The sequence below is a fragment of the Natator depressus genome, chromosome 10 (genome assembly GCF_965152275.1).
Source record: "Natator depressus isolate rNatDep1 chromosome 10, rNatDep2.hap1, whole genome shotgun sequence".
Lineage (NCBI taxonomy): Eukaryota > Metazoa > Chordata > Testudines > Cheloniidae > Natator > Natator depressus.
This window is the reverse complement of record NC_134243.1, coordinates 72,506,729-72,525,708: the sequence shown is the minus strand read 5'-3', so window position 1 is coordinate 72,525,708 and position 18,980 is coordinate 72,506,729. Positions and strand designations below refer to the sequence as shown.

The window sequence follows — 18,980 nt, the reverse complement described above, 5'->3', positions numbered from 1 at the left end:
GAGTATGTTCATTGGAGACTGGTGTGGAAGAGAGAGAGAGAAAGATGGATTTTGTTAGAGTATGTGGCCAGAAAAAGACTAAGCCACTCAGTGTACACCATTTCACAGAAAAAAGTTGCAATGATACACAGCATAACCACACAGAGTTTCAGGACAAAAAATACCTTAAGGCTCAAAGCCAGCTACTGGCCTCACCCTAACCACAATATAGAAACTGAATCTCACCAAGAAGAGCTGAGTTTCTGTTTCTTGTTATAGTAGCATATTTGAATGTTTTAACGCTTTACCAATTGTCAATTGAATCCTCAAATAACAGGAGAGAAAGAGACCACTTCATTACAGAAAAGGCACGTGTGACATCACAGTACTGCAAAGTGACACAATTGTACTGTTGCACAAAATGATTCAGAAGGCCAGTAGCATGCACAGTCACAACATATCAGCACTGTGAAGGAGCAGAGCATTTCAGGTCTCATTAGAACGGCTCAGTTTAATAACACACAGCACTTGGAAAAAGGACTGTAAGAGTAAAACAAATCAAAAAGGGATTAACTCACTTCTAATTCCAAGAATATCAGAGCTGGATATCAGAGCTGAGGGATCAGACAGACCACCAAAAAAAGTAGTCCACAGAAACGTGCGGGTCCAGCAGCATGTAGAAGGTCAGAGAGAAGAGACATTAAGCTTTTCTGAAACCCAGGAAATTGTAATGGAACGATCTTAACACCCTGGAATCCTGAACAGTTTTCAGCAGCACCCACACTACTTATAAGTTTGTATATTTCATTAACAAAATGCACTTATGATGATTTCTTACAATTTATCATACCAAAGTTAAACATTCACAAATATCCATCTACCCCACAATTTAACACATCAACTACTGATAATAAAAACTCCCCAAGACACAAAATTAACCAAACCCTTTGCCACAAAAGCACTTCTACTGGTGAAATAGATAGGACTTGAAACATACCCAGAAAGTCAAAGGGAACCATCAATGCGTGAACGAATAAACCTATGTTTAACAAATGCTTTCAGCAGTAAAAATGTACAAAAAGAAAAGGAGGACTTGTGGCACCTTAGAGACTAACCAATTTGTTTGAGCATGAGCTTTCGTGAGCTACAGCTCACTTCATCGGATGCATACTGTGGAAATTGCAGAAGACATTATATACACAGGTTTCAGAGTAACAGCCGTGTTAGTCTGTATTCGTAAAAAGAAAAAAGAAAAGGAGTACTTGTGGCACCTTAGAGACTAACCAGTTTATTTATATGCTATGCATCCGATGAAGTGAGCTGTAGCTCACGAAAGCTCATGCTCAAATAAACTGGTTAGTCTCTAAGGTGCCACAAGTATTATATACACAGACACCATGAAACAATACCTCCTCCCACCCCACTCTCCTGCTGGTAATAGCTTATCTAAAGTGATCATCAAGTTGGGCCATTTCCAGCACAAATCCAGGTTTTCTCACCCTCCGCCCCCCCACAGACAAACTCACTCTCTTGCTGGTAATAGCCCATCAAAAGTGACCACTGTCTTCACAATGTGTATGATAATCAAGGTGGGCCATTTCCTGCAGAAATCCAGGTTCTCTCACCCCCTCACACAAACTCACTCTCCTGCTGGTAATAGCCTATCCAAAGTGACCACTCTCCTTACAACCTGCATGAAAATCAAAGTGGGCCATTTCCAGCACAAATCCAGGTTTTCTCACTCCCCCACCCCACAAGTCCTCCTTTTCTTTTTGCGAATACAGACTAACACGGCTGTTACTCTGAAACCTGTAAAAATGTACAGTTTGGCTCAATCCAGTATAGAGACTTGTGCAGATGCATACACTCCAGTATGCAGTTCTTTCATTATGAGAACTACAGACTTATGGATATAAAGCTACTATAGGGAGGATAGACTCAACCTGCACGTGTCATAGTAAGGTGAAGTAAACTGATTTGGCCTGCTGCTAAACTGCCTTGTGGTGAGAGCCTATGTAGTTCCCATAGGCTAGATAAGGTGAAATAAGGTCAGTACTTGGTCAATAGACTTCTAGGCTTTAACACAGGCCAGGTTACAGATCTGGCAAAAAGCACTCCAAAAACCTTCATCCTTGTGTCTGTGAATAGCAAGGGGGTTTATGCAGAATCCACTGCACTCTTAAATTGGCTACTACTAAACTACCACCTGTCCCCAACAGGAAACCATAGGAGACAGTTGAGTATTAATCAAACAAACAACAGATTGGGCCCTTCCTCTCCTCACTGTTAGCAGGGAGTGACACTGAGCAGAACTCCACAGGCAGAGTATCTGGTGGATGGAAATTTCCCTCCTTCTCCAGGGAACCATCCTCCCTGCAGCAGCTGAGCAAAGAGAGGAAGCACACACACACACCCTAATCTCTATTTTCTTTCCCCCACTGCTTAACCATTTTGTAGAAAGCAGTAGAGTATGTACAGAGCTGGATCAGATTCCAGCTGATTTGAGAAACTGTTCCCCCTGCACCCAAACACAGCAAGTATAAAGGTGGGGGCGGGGAGGAAAGGAAAAAAGGCAAGATTGTCAGGAATGGAAGAGTGAGAGAATAGGTGGGAGAGAAAGCAAAAGGGAGAATGAAGGAATAAAGAAAGTAATTGGGGAGGAGCACAGGATTAAGGGGATGGGGAATAAGGATGAAGAGGGGGAGCGAAAGAGAACCTGAGGGAATGAGGAAGAAAAACAAACCAGAGCAAAAAGGAGAACAGACCCTGGAATTAGGGCTATGAAGAGAAGGGCGAGAAGAAAATGGAGAACAATTAAAAATAGACTGGGGGAGTAGTATACAGTAGAAGGAAACAGGTGAAAGATCATGAAGAAAATCAGATTTGCCCCGATGTAACTGTGGATTTCACAGGTTGTGGATGGCAGTGAAGTTACACCTGAGATGAATTTAGCCAAGTTTCATTAATTAGTACTTAATAGATGTTAAGAATATAGTTGGTGAGTTCTGAGGAAGTGTGATGGCTGGAGAGAAGCAGTGAATCCATTAAATGCATCTGAAGCTCCCAGCATCAGCCCAGCAGGAGGGAAGATGATCAGCCAGTCTGGGAAGAGCCACCTGAAGAAAAACGTCTATATTCGGTAGGCAGTAGTGGCAATTCTGTGATTGTGGGTGGGGCAATGATAGACTTGCACTCTCATTTTAATCGCTATTAGAACAGCTAGTTCAGAAGTGCTGGCAACTGAATAGGCAGCATGCTTTCCTCTGTTACTTTTGGACAAAAACCACAGCGTAGTGTTAGGAAGGCCTGGGATGCTGGAGGTGATGTCCTTCTGAGGAGATTGGGGGGGGGGGGGGAGGGAAGAAACACCAGCAGATTTATCGACTCTGGTATCTTGGCTACACACCAACACCAGTAATCTTAAATATTGCGTGCAGATGTGGTCGCCCCATCTCAAAAAAGATATATTGGAATTGGAAAAAATTCAGAAAAGTGCAACAAAAATGATTAGAGGGTATGGAACAGCTTCCGTATGAGATGCGATTAAGAAGACTGGTACTTTTCAGCTTGGAAAAGAGACGACTAAGGGGGGATATGATAGAGGTCTATAAAATCATGACGGTGTGGAGAAAGTAAATAAGGAAGTGTTATTTACTCCTTCTCATAACACAAGAACTAGGGGTCACCATATGAAAATAATAGGCAGCAGGTTTAAAACAAACAAAGGGAAGTATTTTTTTCCACACAACGCATAGTCAATCTGTGGAACTCCTTGCCGGAGGATGTTGTGAAAGTCAAGACTATAACAGGGTTCAAAAGAGAACTAGATAAGTTCCTGGAGGATAGGTCCATCAAAGGCTATTAGCCAGGATGGTCAGGGATGGTGTCCCTAGCCTCTGTTTGCCAGAAGCTGGGAATAGGGGACAGGGAATGGATCACTTGATGATTACCTGTTCTGTTCATTCCCTCTGAGGCATGTGGCATTAGCCACTTTCAGAAGACAGGACACTGGGCTCAATGGACCTTTGGTCTGACCTAGTATGGCCGTTCTTCTGTTCTTAACTTCATCTGTCCCCTGGAGTATTGACCAATTAACATGTTCTTCATTTCTTGCCCTAACTTTTTCTGTAGCACTCGTGTACGCTGTTAACTGCACCACTTCTGGAATGGATTGGAATGCAGATGCTGTTTAAGTAGTGGAATGCAATTGGAGAGACTGAGCAGGTTAATTAGTTAATATTTGTAAAGCTTTTGGAGTTCCACCATGGAAGAGTTCCAGGGAAGTGCCCAGTACTATAATTTCATTCTTCCCGAAGTGTATTGCAGCATTTAAAATGATCACAAGAGGGCACCACTAACACAGTTTTTCATGTCTAGCTATAACATATTCTATCACAGTCCAGGACATATTTATCCATTTAAAGAGCTTGTGGATGATCAGTCTGTAAATAAAGATCATAGCGTTTCCCACCTCCCCCCCATATAAGTGGTAATTTTTGTACATAGTTATACAATGTGCATCTTGAATCATGTTTCCCCAATATGATCACACAATCTTTGAACAAAAATTAACAAATTAAAGTGGTGAGCAGTCAAAGAATAATGTTACCAAAATAGATCTAGGTTGACGAATAACTTTTTATGCAAAATTTATAAGCGTTTGTGGTCTTCTTAAATTATATTCCCCAGGATTTAGGACAAGAATACTATAAAGCATGTTAAACTAAAATTGGTTGAAATTAGGCCATGCCAACTGTTTCAAACCTTATTGATTTAATATTAACAGCTTTATATATCTTGGTTTTTCTGCATATGACATACACAGGGATGGTCATATGAGAAAGAATAGTAACAGACAAGAAATCGTAGGCTGAAGCTCATCTTGTGTCACTGGAAAGGAATTTACCCCTAGATTTGCAATAGGATCTCAAATATGAGCAAATCCCTGAGTGGTACAGTGATATTGGGTATTCTTAACATACGAATGCCTCTGACATACTCTCCACTGTGACTGCTATACAGCACAACATTGCTGCAGTTTGCCAGATGATGCTTATCTGCACTTTTTTAGTAAGTTAAGAGCATTTCCAACAAACAATGTAAAATCCCAATGAAATGCACCAACCCTGCTTACAAGAGTCCCAGAAGACCTACAGAACCAAAATACTTATTTGCTTATAGCAATATGCCACCACACGAGTAAAGCAGCTAGGGTTGTGGGTTTTAAACCCGTCTGATAGCTGTGTTTAACTGCACTGCTTGGTTAGCTGGGTAGGTTTCTGGTTCCCAAACTTTTCAGGAGCATCAGCTGGCACTCTGGGGGGCAAAAATAATAAATAAATCTGAAAGCTTCACATTTTCAGGAGGTCTCTTAGAAGGAAAACCCCCCAGTGATCCATGTGCAGATATGAACCAGGTAACTATATTCAAAACTACCTATCTACACACATGCAAATAAGCTTTTCCACATGCACAGAGAGGTAACTTGAAATCTTTGCCAGAGCAATCAGGAAAGCCTGAGGAGTAATAAATACACTGAAATCTTTTTGAAGCTTCCCACATCCATTCCAATATAACCAAACTGGCTGAAGTGTATTACATTGTTTAAGACATTTAATGGATTTCACATTCAGACTGATCCATTTCCTAACTGGACATTTTCAGGTGCCCAGTAACTTATGTTGTATTCTTTGCCAATAAAAGTGGAATGACCCTGAATATTTACTCTGTCTAATTTAATAGGTTGCATTCTTTTACCTAGACAGAAGCATATACTTACAGCATGGGGCAGAGCAACCCACCTTCTAGGTAAAAAAGGCCAGGAGAGCACATCATAAAATGTACCGTGCCATACAATGGCTCCTTATCAAATACTAGAGCTCCATCTTAGAGTAGGGCCATAGCTATTTCAGGGACTGCCTCTTTGCAACTCCGATGACACAGTGTCCTACCAAGACTTTGTGGGCTGACAGATCAACAGTCAGACTCTCAGTGGCAGGGCACTCTTAGCGTCAGGCCTTTATCTATTAAATTCCCCCATTACTGGAGGGTAGGATGAACCCAGGACTTTCCACCTTTAAGAATACATTTCAAAACCCATCTCTTACCCTAACACTGATGGCTGCAGATTAGCCCAGGTAAATTTCTCACAAAGAAAAACCCGAGAGTCAAAAGCACCACAACGGCAAAAGTCTGATCATAACTGTGCTTTTAAAAGTCGAGGGTTTGTGTATAGATATTATAGTAATGTGAAGATAGATGGCCAGATTGGCAGACACCCATTTTGTACTTCTCTGTATGCAAATACAGGAGGAATTTTAGTGGATTGAACATCTCCACATGCACGCCCTCTCTAAACCAACAAACGAACAATAATCCATCTTGCCCTGGATTGTCTTTGTGTTGTCACATTACACTGAGCTGAATTGCGCAATGCCTCGCTAAGACACAGCAAATACAATGTGAGATTAAGAGTGCCTTCTCTCTTCTAGGGAAACATTCCTCTGCCCAAGTTGCTCATTTGTAGCAAGAAGAGAGTCCTTTCCACAGAGCCATCCAACAGCAAGACTTGTTCTGACATATATGGTTTCTAGTGAACCTGACATGCTGCCCTGTCAAAAAACACTTCAACAAAGAGCAGTTCTGTTTAATAAGTAAAGGATTTAGACTACATAACATCTATTTATTAATGTCTTCAGAATGTTAGGAGCTGGCCAGAGAAAGATAACAGTCCCTGGCAAGGAGCTTACCGTCTGGCTAGGACAGTAAAATATAGTGTAGAAAAAATAATGCATCTAGTAATCAGAAAGGAGCCCAACAACAAGCCAGGGCCCATTATAAGAAAGTGAATACATCTTTATAACAGGTCCATGCTTATCCTGTTACTCATGTGTACTTTCACCCTATTGCTCAGTTTCAAGAGAGAAAGTGCTTACACGTTTGCAATGTAAGAGTATTCAGAGGTTTCTCCATGGACAGAGTGTTATAATTAACACTAGTAATTGTATTTCTGGAGAGGCAAAGAGACCCAGGTCTAAGCTGTTAAAGGAAATGCTCCTGCATACAGTCAAGGACTACGTGCTACTCTCTCAAGCCAGCAGCGACCCAAATTCAAACAAACATTTTCCATAATATTTGAATAATGTCCCACTGATTAACTCATTTCCTCAATGTCTTTCTGACCTTCCTTTCACTAAGCCATAAAACATACACCCCAGGCCTTATTAGGTGAAACTACATAATCCCTACCCTCAGAAGTGAACGCTCCCTACGTTGCAGCCCTCAAGTTCCAAGATCTTTACTAACTTCCTCCCTATAAAACACACATTTTAGACACCATCCTTGAAATCACAAAGCTGTTGGTCTTCCCCTTCACTACCACCCACTGGATTTCAAAACATCCTTTGGTTTCCTTTAAGTAAACTAGAATTGAACTAAAAGAAAAGGAGTACTTGGAGGAAAGCATGTGCTTTACAAGGTCATGTTGCAACGTATATAATTCTCAGACCTGGGAAAAGCAGCTATATATATCTGCCCGTCCCCTCCCTTGTGTACCTAGGGTGATTATATGACAGGAAATTTAACATTTTGACTGGCAGGCAGGCAGGCAGAAGTAGTGCCTGATTCTCCCCTGATTGACACCAGAGTAAGTGAGAAGCCAATTGAGTTAGACTGGTTGAAAAGAAAGTGAAGGGAGAATCAGGACCGTAGTTTGTTCTTGTTTCCCCCCCCCCCCCAAAAAGAGAGTTATCTGCTGTACATCAAAAGGCAGACTCACCGCAGCGATCCCTAATGACCAGGTTCCGGCCTTCTTTCAGGTGTATTGTCAGAAGGTAAGCAAAGGAGCTGGACAAGCTGCTCAAACAGTCATTTCCTTCCTCAAGAGGCTGTGGCAAGGCAAAGAAGCTAGTCATCAGTTTCACCATCTATACAGCTCAGCTCACACACAAAAACCTGCTTTCTATTTCTGGAGTGACTTGAAATTCACAGGCCTCATTTCCTCTCCTTATGCAAGAGGAATCCTGGTTACGCATGTCTTGGCGCATGCACACGCACTCCCACACAAGCCAACTTTCAAAGGCTTTGTTTTAAAGCCTGTGTCAGAATTACCTATTTTCTTCATTCTAATCATAAACATTGCTGGTCGGGAATTTCCAACAAGACAGAGCTTTGTCGGAAAACGCCAATTCGGCTAACCCGAAAATTATTTTCCAGAAACATCTTGAGTTTGATGAACTTTTATCAAATCACAGGCAGAGTTCCAAAAGAAACCTGCCTGGTTTCCCAGCAGCCTGCTTAGGATTTTGGGGCTTCTAGTGTCCACAGCTCCAAAGCAGCCCTGCCATGCAGGCTGCCTCAGCAGCAGACCAATTATTTATTGTCAATTTCAGACAGCAGCTGCCTTGGTCTAGAAGCATAATTCATTTTGAAACAACATGTTTCTGAGCTTCTGAAGCCAAATCCTTTTGGAATTTCTGGTCTGCAGGAAATTTCGAAATACTGAAAATTCCTATGAACTAGAAATCCCGAATTGCAGCCAGCTTTAGCAGTAATTATAACAAACACATAATGCAAATAATGGTAACCAGAACAACATCACAGACATGCACAAGAGATAGAAAAGGGGTAATATAAAGGATGGGCCATAAGCGAGAATGACAAATAATACTGTAGATATGCATTGTATGCTGGTTATGTCCATATTGAGATTTCCAAGTCAGAGTAACATAAAATTATGTTCTTTTCCTGCTACTTTCTTGTACTTTTTACATTCATCTCCACTCAGATATGTTCATTGCCAATATATAACATTTCTCTGGACATGTTATTTAGATTAAGGTATCTAATATTTTACAGTCTTTCCCTATGTATTTGTGCAGCATTTATCACAATGGGGCCCTGATCTTGGTTGGGAACTCTAGATGTTGCCATAATATAAACCATCATCATCATCCCGACTGTATCTTCAGATAAAACATCTGATTTATATCACCATTATGGAGGAAGATAATGGAGTTCAGGATGTTAATGGTAAAAGTCCCAGAGTTGAATCCAAATTTTGCAAATACACATTGCGCCCACTGAGCGTGTGTGTACGTTAACAATGCCTTTTTAACATGGCCAGCATGTGTCATAACCCGGTTTGCTTTAGACTGCCTGGAGGATGATGAAAGGTGAATTGAATAGTAAAAGCTTGAGCCCAAATAAACATTGCAATGGCTCTACCCCCATATTCAAATAATATCCCTCAGTCCCAAAATCCACTCCAAGTTTTTCCTACATCTTCCAAGTAGTTGAATACATACCCTGGTGCTTTTTGCAGCACATTTCTCCAAAATAAACAATTTGTTAGGACCAGATTTTTCTCTAAGCAATACAGCTGGAAGGCTCTTTTGTATCCAACCCTTTCTTTTGAAAAGTATTTGAAAAATGTGGCAGCTTGTATGTGAAATCTCATTTGAAAATGATGTTGTTTTCTAGAGTACCTCAGTTCTTTTGACATGTGATTGTCTCACACCACTTCCCCCTCCCCTTTCCACACACCAAAAAAAAAAATATATATTTTAAGGAAGTTGAAGATTCAGATGTACAGTATTCCCTTTATCTGTAAGGAGCTGAACCCAAATCTAAATTTAACCCCCGTTTTCCCAGATAGTCTGCTCAGGATTCAAAACATTTCAAACCCATAAACTTACAATTTGTTCATCAAAAAGTTGAGAGGACATTGAAGATTCCAAATCTATCCCTTCACATGGATGCTGTTAAAAACAAAATTTTAAAAAATCATCAAATAAGCAAAAGAAATATTGGGATTCCCCTCACCTACCACAACAAATATTCTCAGGTCTTAATACTCCATGCAATATGAATCAAACATATAGATGCCCTTAAAACTAAACAGCTCTCTGCCTTTTCAGATGTGGGAGGGGGCAGGCAGTAAACCAAAAATCTAAACAACTATGCGTGCTTAAATGTAGCATTAAAAACAGTTGATAAATTAGTGCTTCTGTGGAAGTGACTGTAAAATACATCTTCATTGGCATGGAGGCAGGGTTTGGAAAGGTGAGCCAGTTTCAGGTGTGAGGCTCATAGTACAGATATCCTTTGCCACAAAGCATTCATTTGGGCCCTGAACATGGGAAGGGCTGAATACTCCTAACTTCCCTATCGGTGCCAGTAGGAGATGAAGGCACTCAGACACTTGAAAGACTCACTGTGTACTGCTCTCCCATTTTACCACAAACTCTGCTTATAAGACCTCATCTACACATAAAAGTTGTACCACTTTAGCAATACTGGTATAGTTAGCTATACTGGTATAGTTAAAGTGGTACAACCCTTCTAATATGAACCCAGTTATATTTATGTATAATGTATTTATAAATGTATTTATACCAGCATAGCTTATTCACAAGTAAGAAGGAGTATAAACTACGCTAATACAAGATACCTTTACACTGGTACAACTGCATCCACACTAGCGGCTGTATCAGAATAGCTATAATTGACAGACTTGCATTGGCACTAGTTGGGTGTGGATCAGGCCTAACACAAACACGTTACATGGTATATTGCTATCTTCACTCTCTAGTGGCTGGTCCACACAGAAAAGAAGAGCCTTCTAGTTCTTCCAGCTATTGGAATTAGCTCTTCTGCTCAAATGGTAGAGGCCCATGCTTTCAGTAATGAAGATTCCTGGTTCAAACCCTGCTGATGACTGTGGGGATGGGGGGTAGAGACTGAGAAATTGTTACACTTCCACCAATTTAGTGAATTCCCACTCTGCATTCCAACACTGTCCTAGCGATGCTATACTTATGGATGACAAGATATTTTTTGTCACGGTCCCAATTCCAGGTGCTTAAAAAAAGAGCAGGAGCAACAGCATACTAGAGATAAGGGGAAGGGAAACGACACTTCAGGTTGAAATTTCTAACTCACTTTCTCAATCCAAAGGCATAGTTTTTTTAATGGGGAAATCTTTGTAATATCTCACTGTGTATTTTAGTTTGGAGATTTCTAAGCTTGGGGAGGGAGAAAGAAGAAATCAAACTAAAATCTTAGAAATTCAAATAACGCCGCCATTTAAATTTTAAAACTTCAAACTTGGCATGTGATGTACATAACTCTTCAGTCTTTAACTTGGTAAAACATGTTTCCCTCATGAATGAGGCAACGGTGGTCAAGGAGATGGGGGGAAAAAAGAAAACACGTTCTGCGCCATTTTCTTTTATAATTGAATAAAATACTGTCTGGTCCTTCTGCGCAGATGGGAAAAGAGGTGGCATGGAGGGAAGGACAGGGTGCAACCTCTGCAGCCAAAGCTTGACTCCTCCAAACCCTAGAGTTTGCATCTGCAGGTGTTTAATGGGTAAGTCAACACTGCACAAATCTTACGACCGCGTGTAGAGCGCTTACCTGTGCTTGGGGGTGTGCAGTGTATAAATAGCACCTTAGAGTACGTACCTTATACAGCTCTACACACATCCAAGCAGTGCCTCCCCCGTCTACACTGCTGTTTTTAGCAGTGTAGCATCCCGCTGCCTGTCTGCTGCCAGAACCTTTTCCAGGCTCCGGCAGCAAGGAAAGTCCCTGGCAGGGGGTAGGCAGACGGGAAAGGCTCCAGCAGCACCCCTGCAGTGGGGAAAGGCTCCATGGGTGGGCAGCTGCTCAGCCTTTCTCCACTGCAAGAAAAGACTCCCACAGCTGGGAAAGGCTCTAGCAGAGGGGAGGTAGTGGGAAGAAGTGCTGGCAGCTCCCTGCTTATGGTGCCTCTATCCTGCTGCCTCCTCCCTGCCAGAGACTTTCCCAGCGGTCACATGTAGCTACACATTGCAATGTGGATGCAGCCTGCTTTCACTGAGGCAGGTAGTGACATGTACCTTACATGCCGCCGCCAGCGGTGTGCAGTGTAAACACACCTTAGGAGTACTCCATGCAGGGGCGCTGGAATGGGGAGGGCACGGGTCCATGGCCCCATCACTTTTTACCAGCCATAAGGATAAGTGATGGGGTGAGGGGAGCGGGGCCTTGGGGGAAAAGGCAGTGCTGGGGCAAGGGCTTGGGGAGAAGGGCCTCAGGGGAAGGGGCAGTGTGGGGGAGGGGCCATAGTTCAGGCATCAGTGGGTGTCCCCACACACACACTTTTAGCAGGCTTCCGCTGCTTCTGACTTCATGCATTGAGCCATGGATAGGCTATCTGTAGGGGTAAAAGTGGACATCTGGGTCAGGACACCCCAGATAACACTATGGCCACTGGTACAGGTCCCTGCTCAGATTTCTTCTGCTCTTAGGAGGCATAACATAGAGGGCAGCTGTACTGGTTTCATACAGGATGATCACATTGGTCAGAATTTCAGCATAGATTAATGCTAAGAAGGATGATATCCCTCTCCTAAACACACCACACACACAAACGACCCAGAATTCTCTCACTCGCTCGCTCACACACACACACACACACACACACACACAGCCCAGAAATCAGTTTTCAAGTGCTGTTATCATTATTTATTATTTGCATGTTGATGGAGCATAGAGGCACGATCAGGGCCCTGTTGTGTTAAGCACTGTACAAACATAACAAAAAGACTAGCTCCTGCCCCAGGCACCTTTCAGTCATACAGACATTGATACACTGAATAAATGCAAATGTATTTATACTTCAAAACTTAAATCACTCCGGTTTTCTTTTTTAATTTTCAAAAAATAAATTGCATTTAAAAAAAACTACATTAATGCCACATTACAACTGACATTTTATCTGCATGATAGGCAGGAAATTTAAAGTTATGGTTCCCACTGTAACCATAACTTGGCCACATTGCAAACACATATTAAACTCAGCAAAATTATCATCAGATAATGCAACATAAGAGACTCTCTACACGAAACGGCTGAGTTACAGTTGCTTGGGGACCTTTAACTTTGAATTTCCTGACTAGCGTGCGTAAAATCTCAATTGTGTTGCCTTAAACAGAGTATTTCTAGCAGTCTGAGGCTTTTAAGGAATTTCTGTCAAGTACCATCAACTGTACTGATAATAGTCTGGCTCTACATCTTTGCTATAAACTGCATAAATGGAAGAGCAAAGAACATTGCAGAAAAGTGAAATGAAAAATATTTGTCTCTTTGCTACCTACATACCATTTATGATAAACCATTTACCCCAAAATTATTAGGTCAACCTTTATTTTTTCCCGTACATTTTGCATCCGATCTTTGGAACAAAGTTATAGTTTTCAGATAATGAAACTAGTTATAATTTGGTTTCCATATAGTCCTATTATTCTAGTAAATCTAATTTCACTGAGACTCTTGAATATGCATGCCTAAAAACATGGCATTGACTCCTTGGTGTTATACAACAACAATGCAGCTAAGTTAGTTTTTGCAATTAAAACTGAGCAACATCAATATTTAGTCTTTTTTTCCAAAATGGAATTTTTTTTATTATATATATAGAGGTTAACAGAAATGGGGAAAAGTCATGAAAATTTTCATATTTACATTTTTGGTCCAAATTTCATTTGGTCAGAATGTCCCACAATAGGAGATATGCAAACCCTGATTCTGATCTGATCAATAGTGAAGCCAGGAGCAACTTCTTTGAAGTCAATGGAGTTACACTGAGGTAAGAGAGACTCAGGGTCACAGCTTGGAGAATTCATTTTTTTTTATTTTTTAAGGATTTAGACTGAAAGTGCAAAATGAGAAGAGATACATAGGGAGCCAAATCTGGATCAGAGAAAACTTCTGTTAAATCAGGTGCTCAAGGTCACAAGGAGAATTTTGCCCAAATAAAGTTTGCAGAATTTGACCTCCCAGGCCCGCCAATGGGGGGAGGGGGTGGCAAAGGGGGCAATTACCCTGGGGCCCAGAATTCCTGTCGGCGGGACTGTGACGACCTATACTTGAACTGTAAAATCAGCATCATTCACATAGCTAATATTTCTTAGTCATTCACCTTATAAACCGGAATATAAAGCGCTGTCCAATTCCTGCTCAAATGTAAGAAGAGATTTTCCCTCTATCATTGTTATTTGTATTCTGGTAGTATCCAGAGGCCCTAATCAGGATTGAAGTCCTACTGTGCTTGTTGCTGTAGACACACACAGCAAGACAGTACCTATCCCCAAAGAGCTTACAATCTCCATCTTCTCCGACCTTATCTGGAGGGACGGTTGAGATACAAGCAGGCAATAGGATAGGATCCAGGTCATTAGTGACCTACTGTAAAGTTGTTACTAGTTATAACTTGGTGGTCGTAGTCCATTTACCATGCCAAAGTATCCATGTCTCAAAAGAAACCCCAACAACTGGCATTAATTGGCATCCTTGTGGGTGTCTCAGCAGAGAGGCCAGAGATTAAATGGGTTATTAAACTCAAGCTTCTCTTTCATCCTTAGAGGTCATCCCTCCAAATCAGAGTTGAGGCACACTGGTGTGTGCAGGAAGGCTACACGGCTGCTGTCTGTGATATACCTGTTCTGTGGATAAACTGGACTTCCATCTTTAGGGTTGTCAAACTGCCACCTTTCTCAAGTGTATAATGGGTATAACGACATTTCAGCAGGCACCTAATAAATGTGATCACTCATCAAAGCCTATCCTCCTTGCATTAGGCCAAATTCTGCTGTCATTTAAACTGGCGTAAATCCGGAGTCACTCCACTGCAGTCCCTGAAATTACTACAATTTGCAATGGAGTGAATGACAGCAGGATGGAGCCCAGTATTTTGTTTCATTTACCATTTTAAATAAGCTAACAAAATAAGACACACAGAGGAAACACTTCTGTGATCCATTCACTGGTAAATATTGGGTGCCCAAAATGCAAGGATAAAAATATTCATTATATATTATGGAAAACTTAAAAAGGCACTTTAGCCAGGCTGTAGGCACTACTGACATCTATTTAAAAGGGTAAGACATAACACAGAGAGCCACCACCAGATAGTGACAATAGATGGCTAGCCCCCAAGCAAAAGAAAATTCAAACTGAAGAATCATCCATTCTCCCCCAAATATCATCTCTCTGGCAACACTTCAGTTTTCAAAAGACCCAGAGAAAAGAGGAGCCTTGCAAGGTCTTCTGAAGGTCACCAAGACAGGGCAGCAAATTCCAAAGCAGGGGGGTACTCAGAGAATGCTTTTCTAGCAGCTCCCTTTCTCTTTGACCATAGTAAGAGATACATAATTTATAGACTGGGTGCCTTTCTTTTTTTTTGCAGCAACTCTGAAATGCCTGAATGAGTGGGGTCGAGGCAAGACCCCGCGCGCCCTCACCCCATTCCCTGGCAGAAGCACCGGGCAGGGGGGTCAGAGCAGGTGGGGGCACCCATTTTTCTGGGGGCCCCAACTGGCTGGGGCTCCTGAGCATGCTCCCTTGACCCAGTGGCAGGTGGGCGAGCAAGTGGGCGACCCATCAGCAACAGAGGAATGCTCAAAAAAGGTAGACCTGCCCTTGGGGAGTCAGGCCCGGTGCAGGGTGGTGGGATGGGAGCCGTTGCTGCTGGAGAGCGGCGTCTCTTCTCAGAGCTGGGTGAGCGCCTGGGGAGCTCCTGCCTAGAGTGTCCATCGCCCCTTGCAAGGAAGCCTGGAGGGGGTGGGTGGGAGGCAGCCCCAAACCCTCCTCCTGCCCCCCATCATTTCCCACCCACCAAAAGTCAGGGCCCACCCAAGTGTCCCGTCCTGGCTATGCCACTGGGCCACCCACCCCAAAACAGGGAGAGGACAGCCCCTCTCAGTCCAGTCCTGGGGAGGAACCCTCCCCCATGCTCCCAGGGATCCTGCACTTGGTTCTGGGCCCCACAGAAATATACTGACAAACCGGGGGAAATTCAGAGAAGACCACACGACAGCACTAGGGGATGGTAGGACTGATTTATGGTGAGAACTGCATCACAGCATCTGATCCAAAGACTGGGGTAGTCAAAGACTTTGGCTTTGGATCAGACCCTCGCTTTCTGTTTGTGTGAGGCCCACGATTGATTTTTTTCTGTGGGTCAATGGCCCCTGATAGAAAAAAGATTCCCCACCCCTGTTTTAGAGCATAAGAATAGGGCTTGCCTTAGGGAAAATGGCACCCTGGGCAAGCTTTTATTTTGGTGCCCCCCATCACTCCTGGCCCCTTGGTCTCCTTGGGATTCTCCCCCCCCCCCCCATCACCTCTGGGCCCCACTGCCTCCCCCAGTGTTTAATTTGAAATGAAAAGGAGATGCCAGAGCTCAGCCCTGGCACAAATTAAGCACTGGCAGGGCAGCGTGATATTGGCGGGTACTAGCCAGGCACCCAGCTCTGAAGGCAACACCACCGCCAGCAGTGGCAGCATATAAGTAAGCGTGGCGTGGTATATGGTATATTGCCACCCTTCTGCGCTGCTGCTGTGACTTGTGGTGCCTGATGCTCGGCATGTGCCTCAAGGCGGGCTTTGCACCATCACACTGGGGTTGCATCTTACCAGAGCCCATGGCCCTGTTGCAGCCCTCTGGCCACTCCTGGCTCACCCGGAGCACCATTTCAGATTTTGGGGTTCCTTCCCCACTCTGAACTCTAGGGTACAGATGTGGGGACCTGCATGAAAGATCCCCTAAGCTTATTCTTACCAGCTTAGGTTAAAAACTTCCTCAAGGTACAGACTTTGCCTTGTCCTTGAACCCTATGCTGCCACCACCAAGCGTGTTAAACAAAGAACAGAAAAGAGCCTACTTGGAGACGTCTTCCCCCAAAAATATCCCTCCAAGCTCTACACTCCCTTTCCTGGGGAAGGCTTGATAAAAATCTTCACCAATTTGTACAGGTGAACACAGACCCAAACCCTTGGATCTTAAGAACAATGAAAAAGCAATCAGGTTCTTAAAAGAAGACTTTTCTTTAAAGAAAAGGTAAAAGAATCACCTCTGTAAAATCAGGATGGTAAATACCTTACAGGGTAATCAGATTCAAAACGTAGAGAATCCCTCTAGGCAAAACCTTAAGTTACAAAAAGACACAAAAACAGGAATATACATTCCATTCAGCACAGCTATTTTACCAGCCATTAAACAAAAGAAATATAACGCATTTCTAGCTAGATTACTTACTAACTTTTTACAGGAGTTCTGAGTTGCATTTCTGATCTGTTCCCAGCAAAAGCATCACACAGACAGACAGACCGACCCTTTGTTTCCCCCCTCCCGCCCCCCAGCTTTGAAAGTATCTTCTCTCCTCATTGGTCATTTTGGTCAGGTGCCAGCGAGGTTATCTTAGCTTCTTAACCCTTTACAGGTGAAAGGGTTTTGCCTCTGGCCAGGAGGGATTTTATAGTTCTGTATACAGAAAGGTGGTTACCCTTCCCTTTATATTTATGACAGGGGGGCTGGGAGGAAACTTTAGCCGTGATTCCAGGGACTACTTGGGCACCTGAAAACTCTAGGGTTTTTGCCGATAATACTTTAGGAATTAGCTGACAGGAGCACTGTATCCAATTGTTATATAAAGAAAAAATATATATATACAAACTCCAATTAAAGCCATGTTTAAAGTTTATATGTAAATTTAGAACAAACAGGACATAATACAGCAAGTTATTCCCAATCCCAAACCTTGAGGTATCAGTTCTGGAGCTTTAACACAGATATCAGAAACACAAGTTTGATGCTTTGTACACTATCTTTAGTACAGATAAATAAACATTAATAAAATCTGCTTACTTTCTCTAACAGACACACTCTGTATTATTCCCATTATCTACTCTATTTTAGTCAATTGTCTTTAACTAAATACATAATTTTAACATATGTGATTAAGTTTTTTTCTCGTTTATTAAGAAAGGGAATTTATTTTTCTAAATTATTTTGGCATTTATGTTTACTGATCACAATCATGTATGTGACTCACATAATTGCTATTGGTATCATAGTTGGAACTACATTTATTTTCATGCAAATTTTAAGTTATTTTACAGATAGAACTAAAAATACATTTGAAAATAAGCGACCTTCATCTGCCCAGTGTCTAAAGTTATGCATTAGCTAATGGACTTTTAAACTGGCACTGCTAAAATTAGTACAAGCTAAAGTTACATTGTAGGAGAATATTATTATTTGATTGTACTACTTTAAATAATGAATGACAAAGTACAATATGATAATAAAAGTAATAATGATAATTACTCCAGCCAGGACAGGTTAGGCATTTTAAAACTCACTATTCAGTTATAACAGTAAATATATCCCTCATATATATCAGAAGTCATTACAACTTTATAGTGCAATTATAAAATGTCTTGGTTATACCATTTCCCCAACTTTTCTAATGTAAACCACCCCTAAATTGTGATATCTACATCAGGGAAAAATCAGGGATTTTGTCACTGTTTGGGATTGTGGGACTGGATGTTTTGGCTAGAATGAACAGCAGTGAAACAGCTAACGATATAGTTATTTACAATAAATGGAGTAGTTCTCATCTCTCCAAGCTATCGTTTAACGGACAGATTTCAGGAACACAGCACTGCATTGGTTTAGTACTTGTCTTACACTTGGAAACTTATCTCTGCAACCATAAGGGACAGATTTTTTGTTTGTTTGTTTTAAATTGAAGGCTTAAGTTCTGGAGAACATTTCTGTGGCCTGGGTTGGATTCTGTGGCTGCAGAACATTTAGCGCCCTGGCAATGGACAGGGAACAGCCCTAAGGAACTGTCACAATATCAGCTACAATGATTTTTAACTGCAAGCTTGGCAACCATTTGGATGGAGGCTAAACCACATTCTAGACTAAACCAGTAACTAGACGAGGTCACTACCAAGGCTAGAGCAGTAGACCAGATTCACTCCCGGGGACAATGGGATTCACTCCCGAGTACAAAGCCCCAAGAGTAGGAAACACCAGAAAGGGGCAAGTGGGATGGCAGGAGGAACAGCTTTTTCTGTAGATGAATCCCTCCTGGCAGACAGGATACTTGAGGGCAGGGGTTCATTGAGGTGTGTTTTACACTTTCAAAAGTGGGGGCCATATT

General features: G+C 42.2%; 1 protein-coding gene across 1 annotated transcript in view; it reads right to left on the bottom strand.

Annotated features, from left to right (window-relative positions):
* Positions 1 to 18,980, bottom strand: part of MCTP2 (multiple C2 and transmembrane domain containing 2) — a 164,781-nt gene that overhangs the window by 111,353 nt on the left and 34,448 nt on the right. The window contains exons 3-4 of the mRNA XM_074966514.1: positions 9,675 to 9,737; positions 7,757 to 7,865 (exon numbers count right to left, since the gene is read on the bottom strand). Of these exons, the coding sequence (XP_074822615.1) occupies positions 7,757 to 7,865; positions 9,675 to 9,737 (172 nt within the window). The remainder of the gene's footprint in view (positions 1 to 7,756; positions 7,866 to 9,674; positions 9,738 to 18,980) is intronic.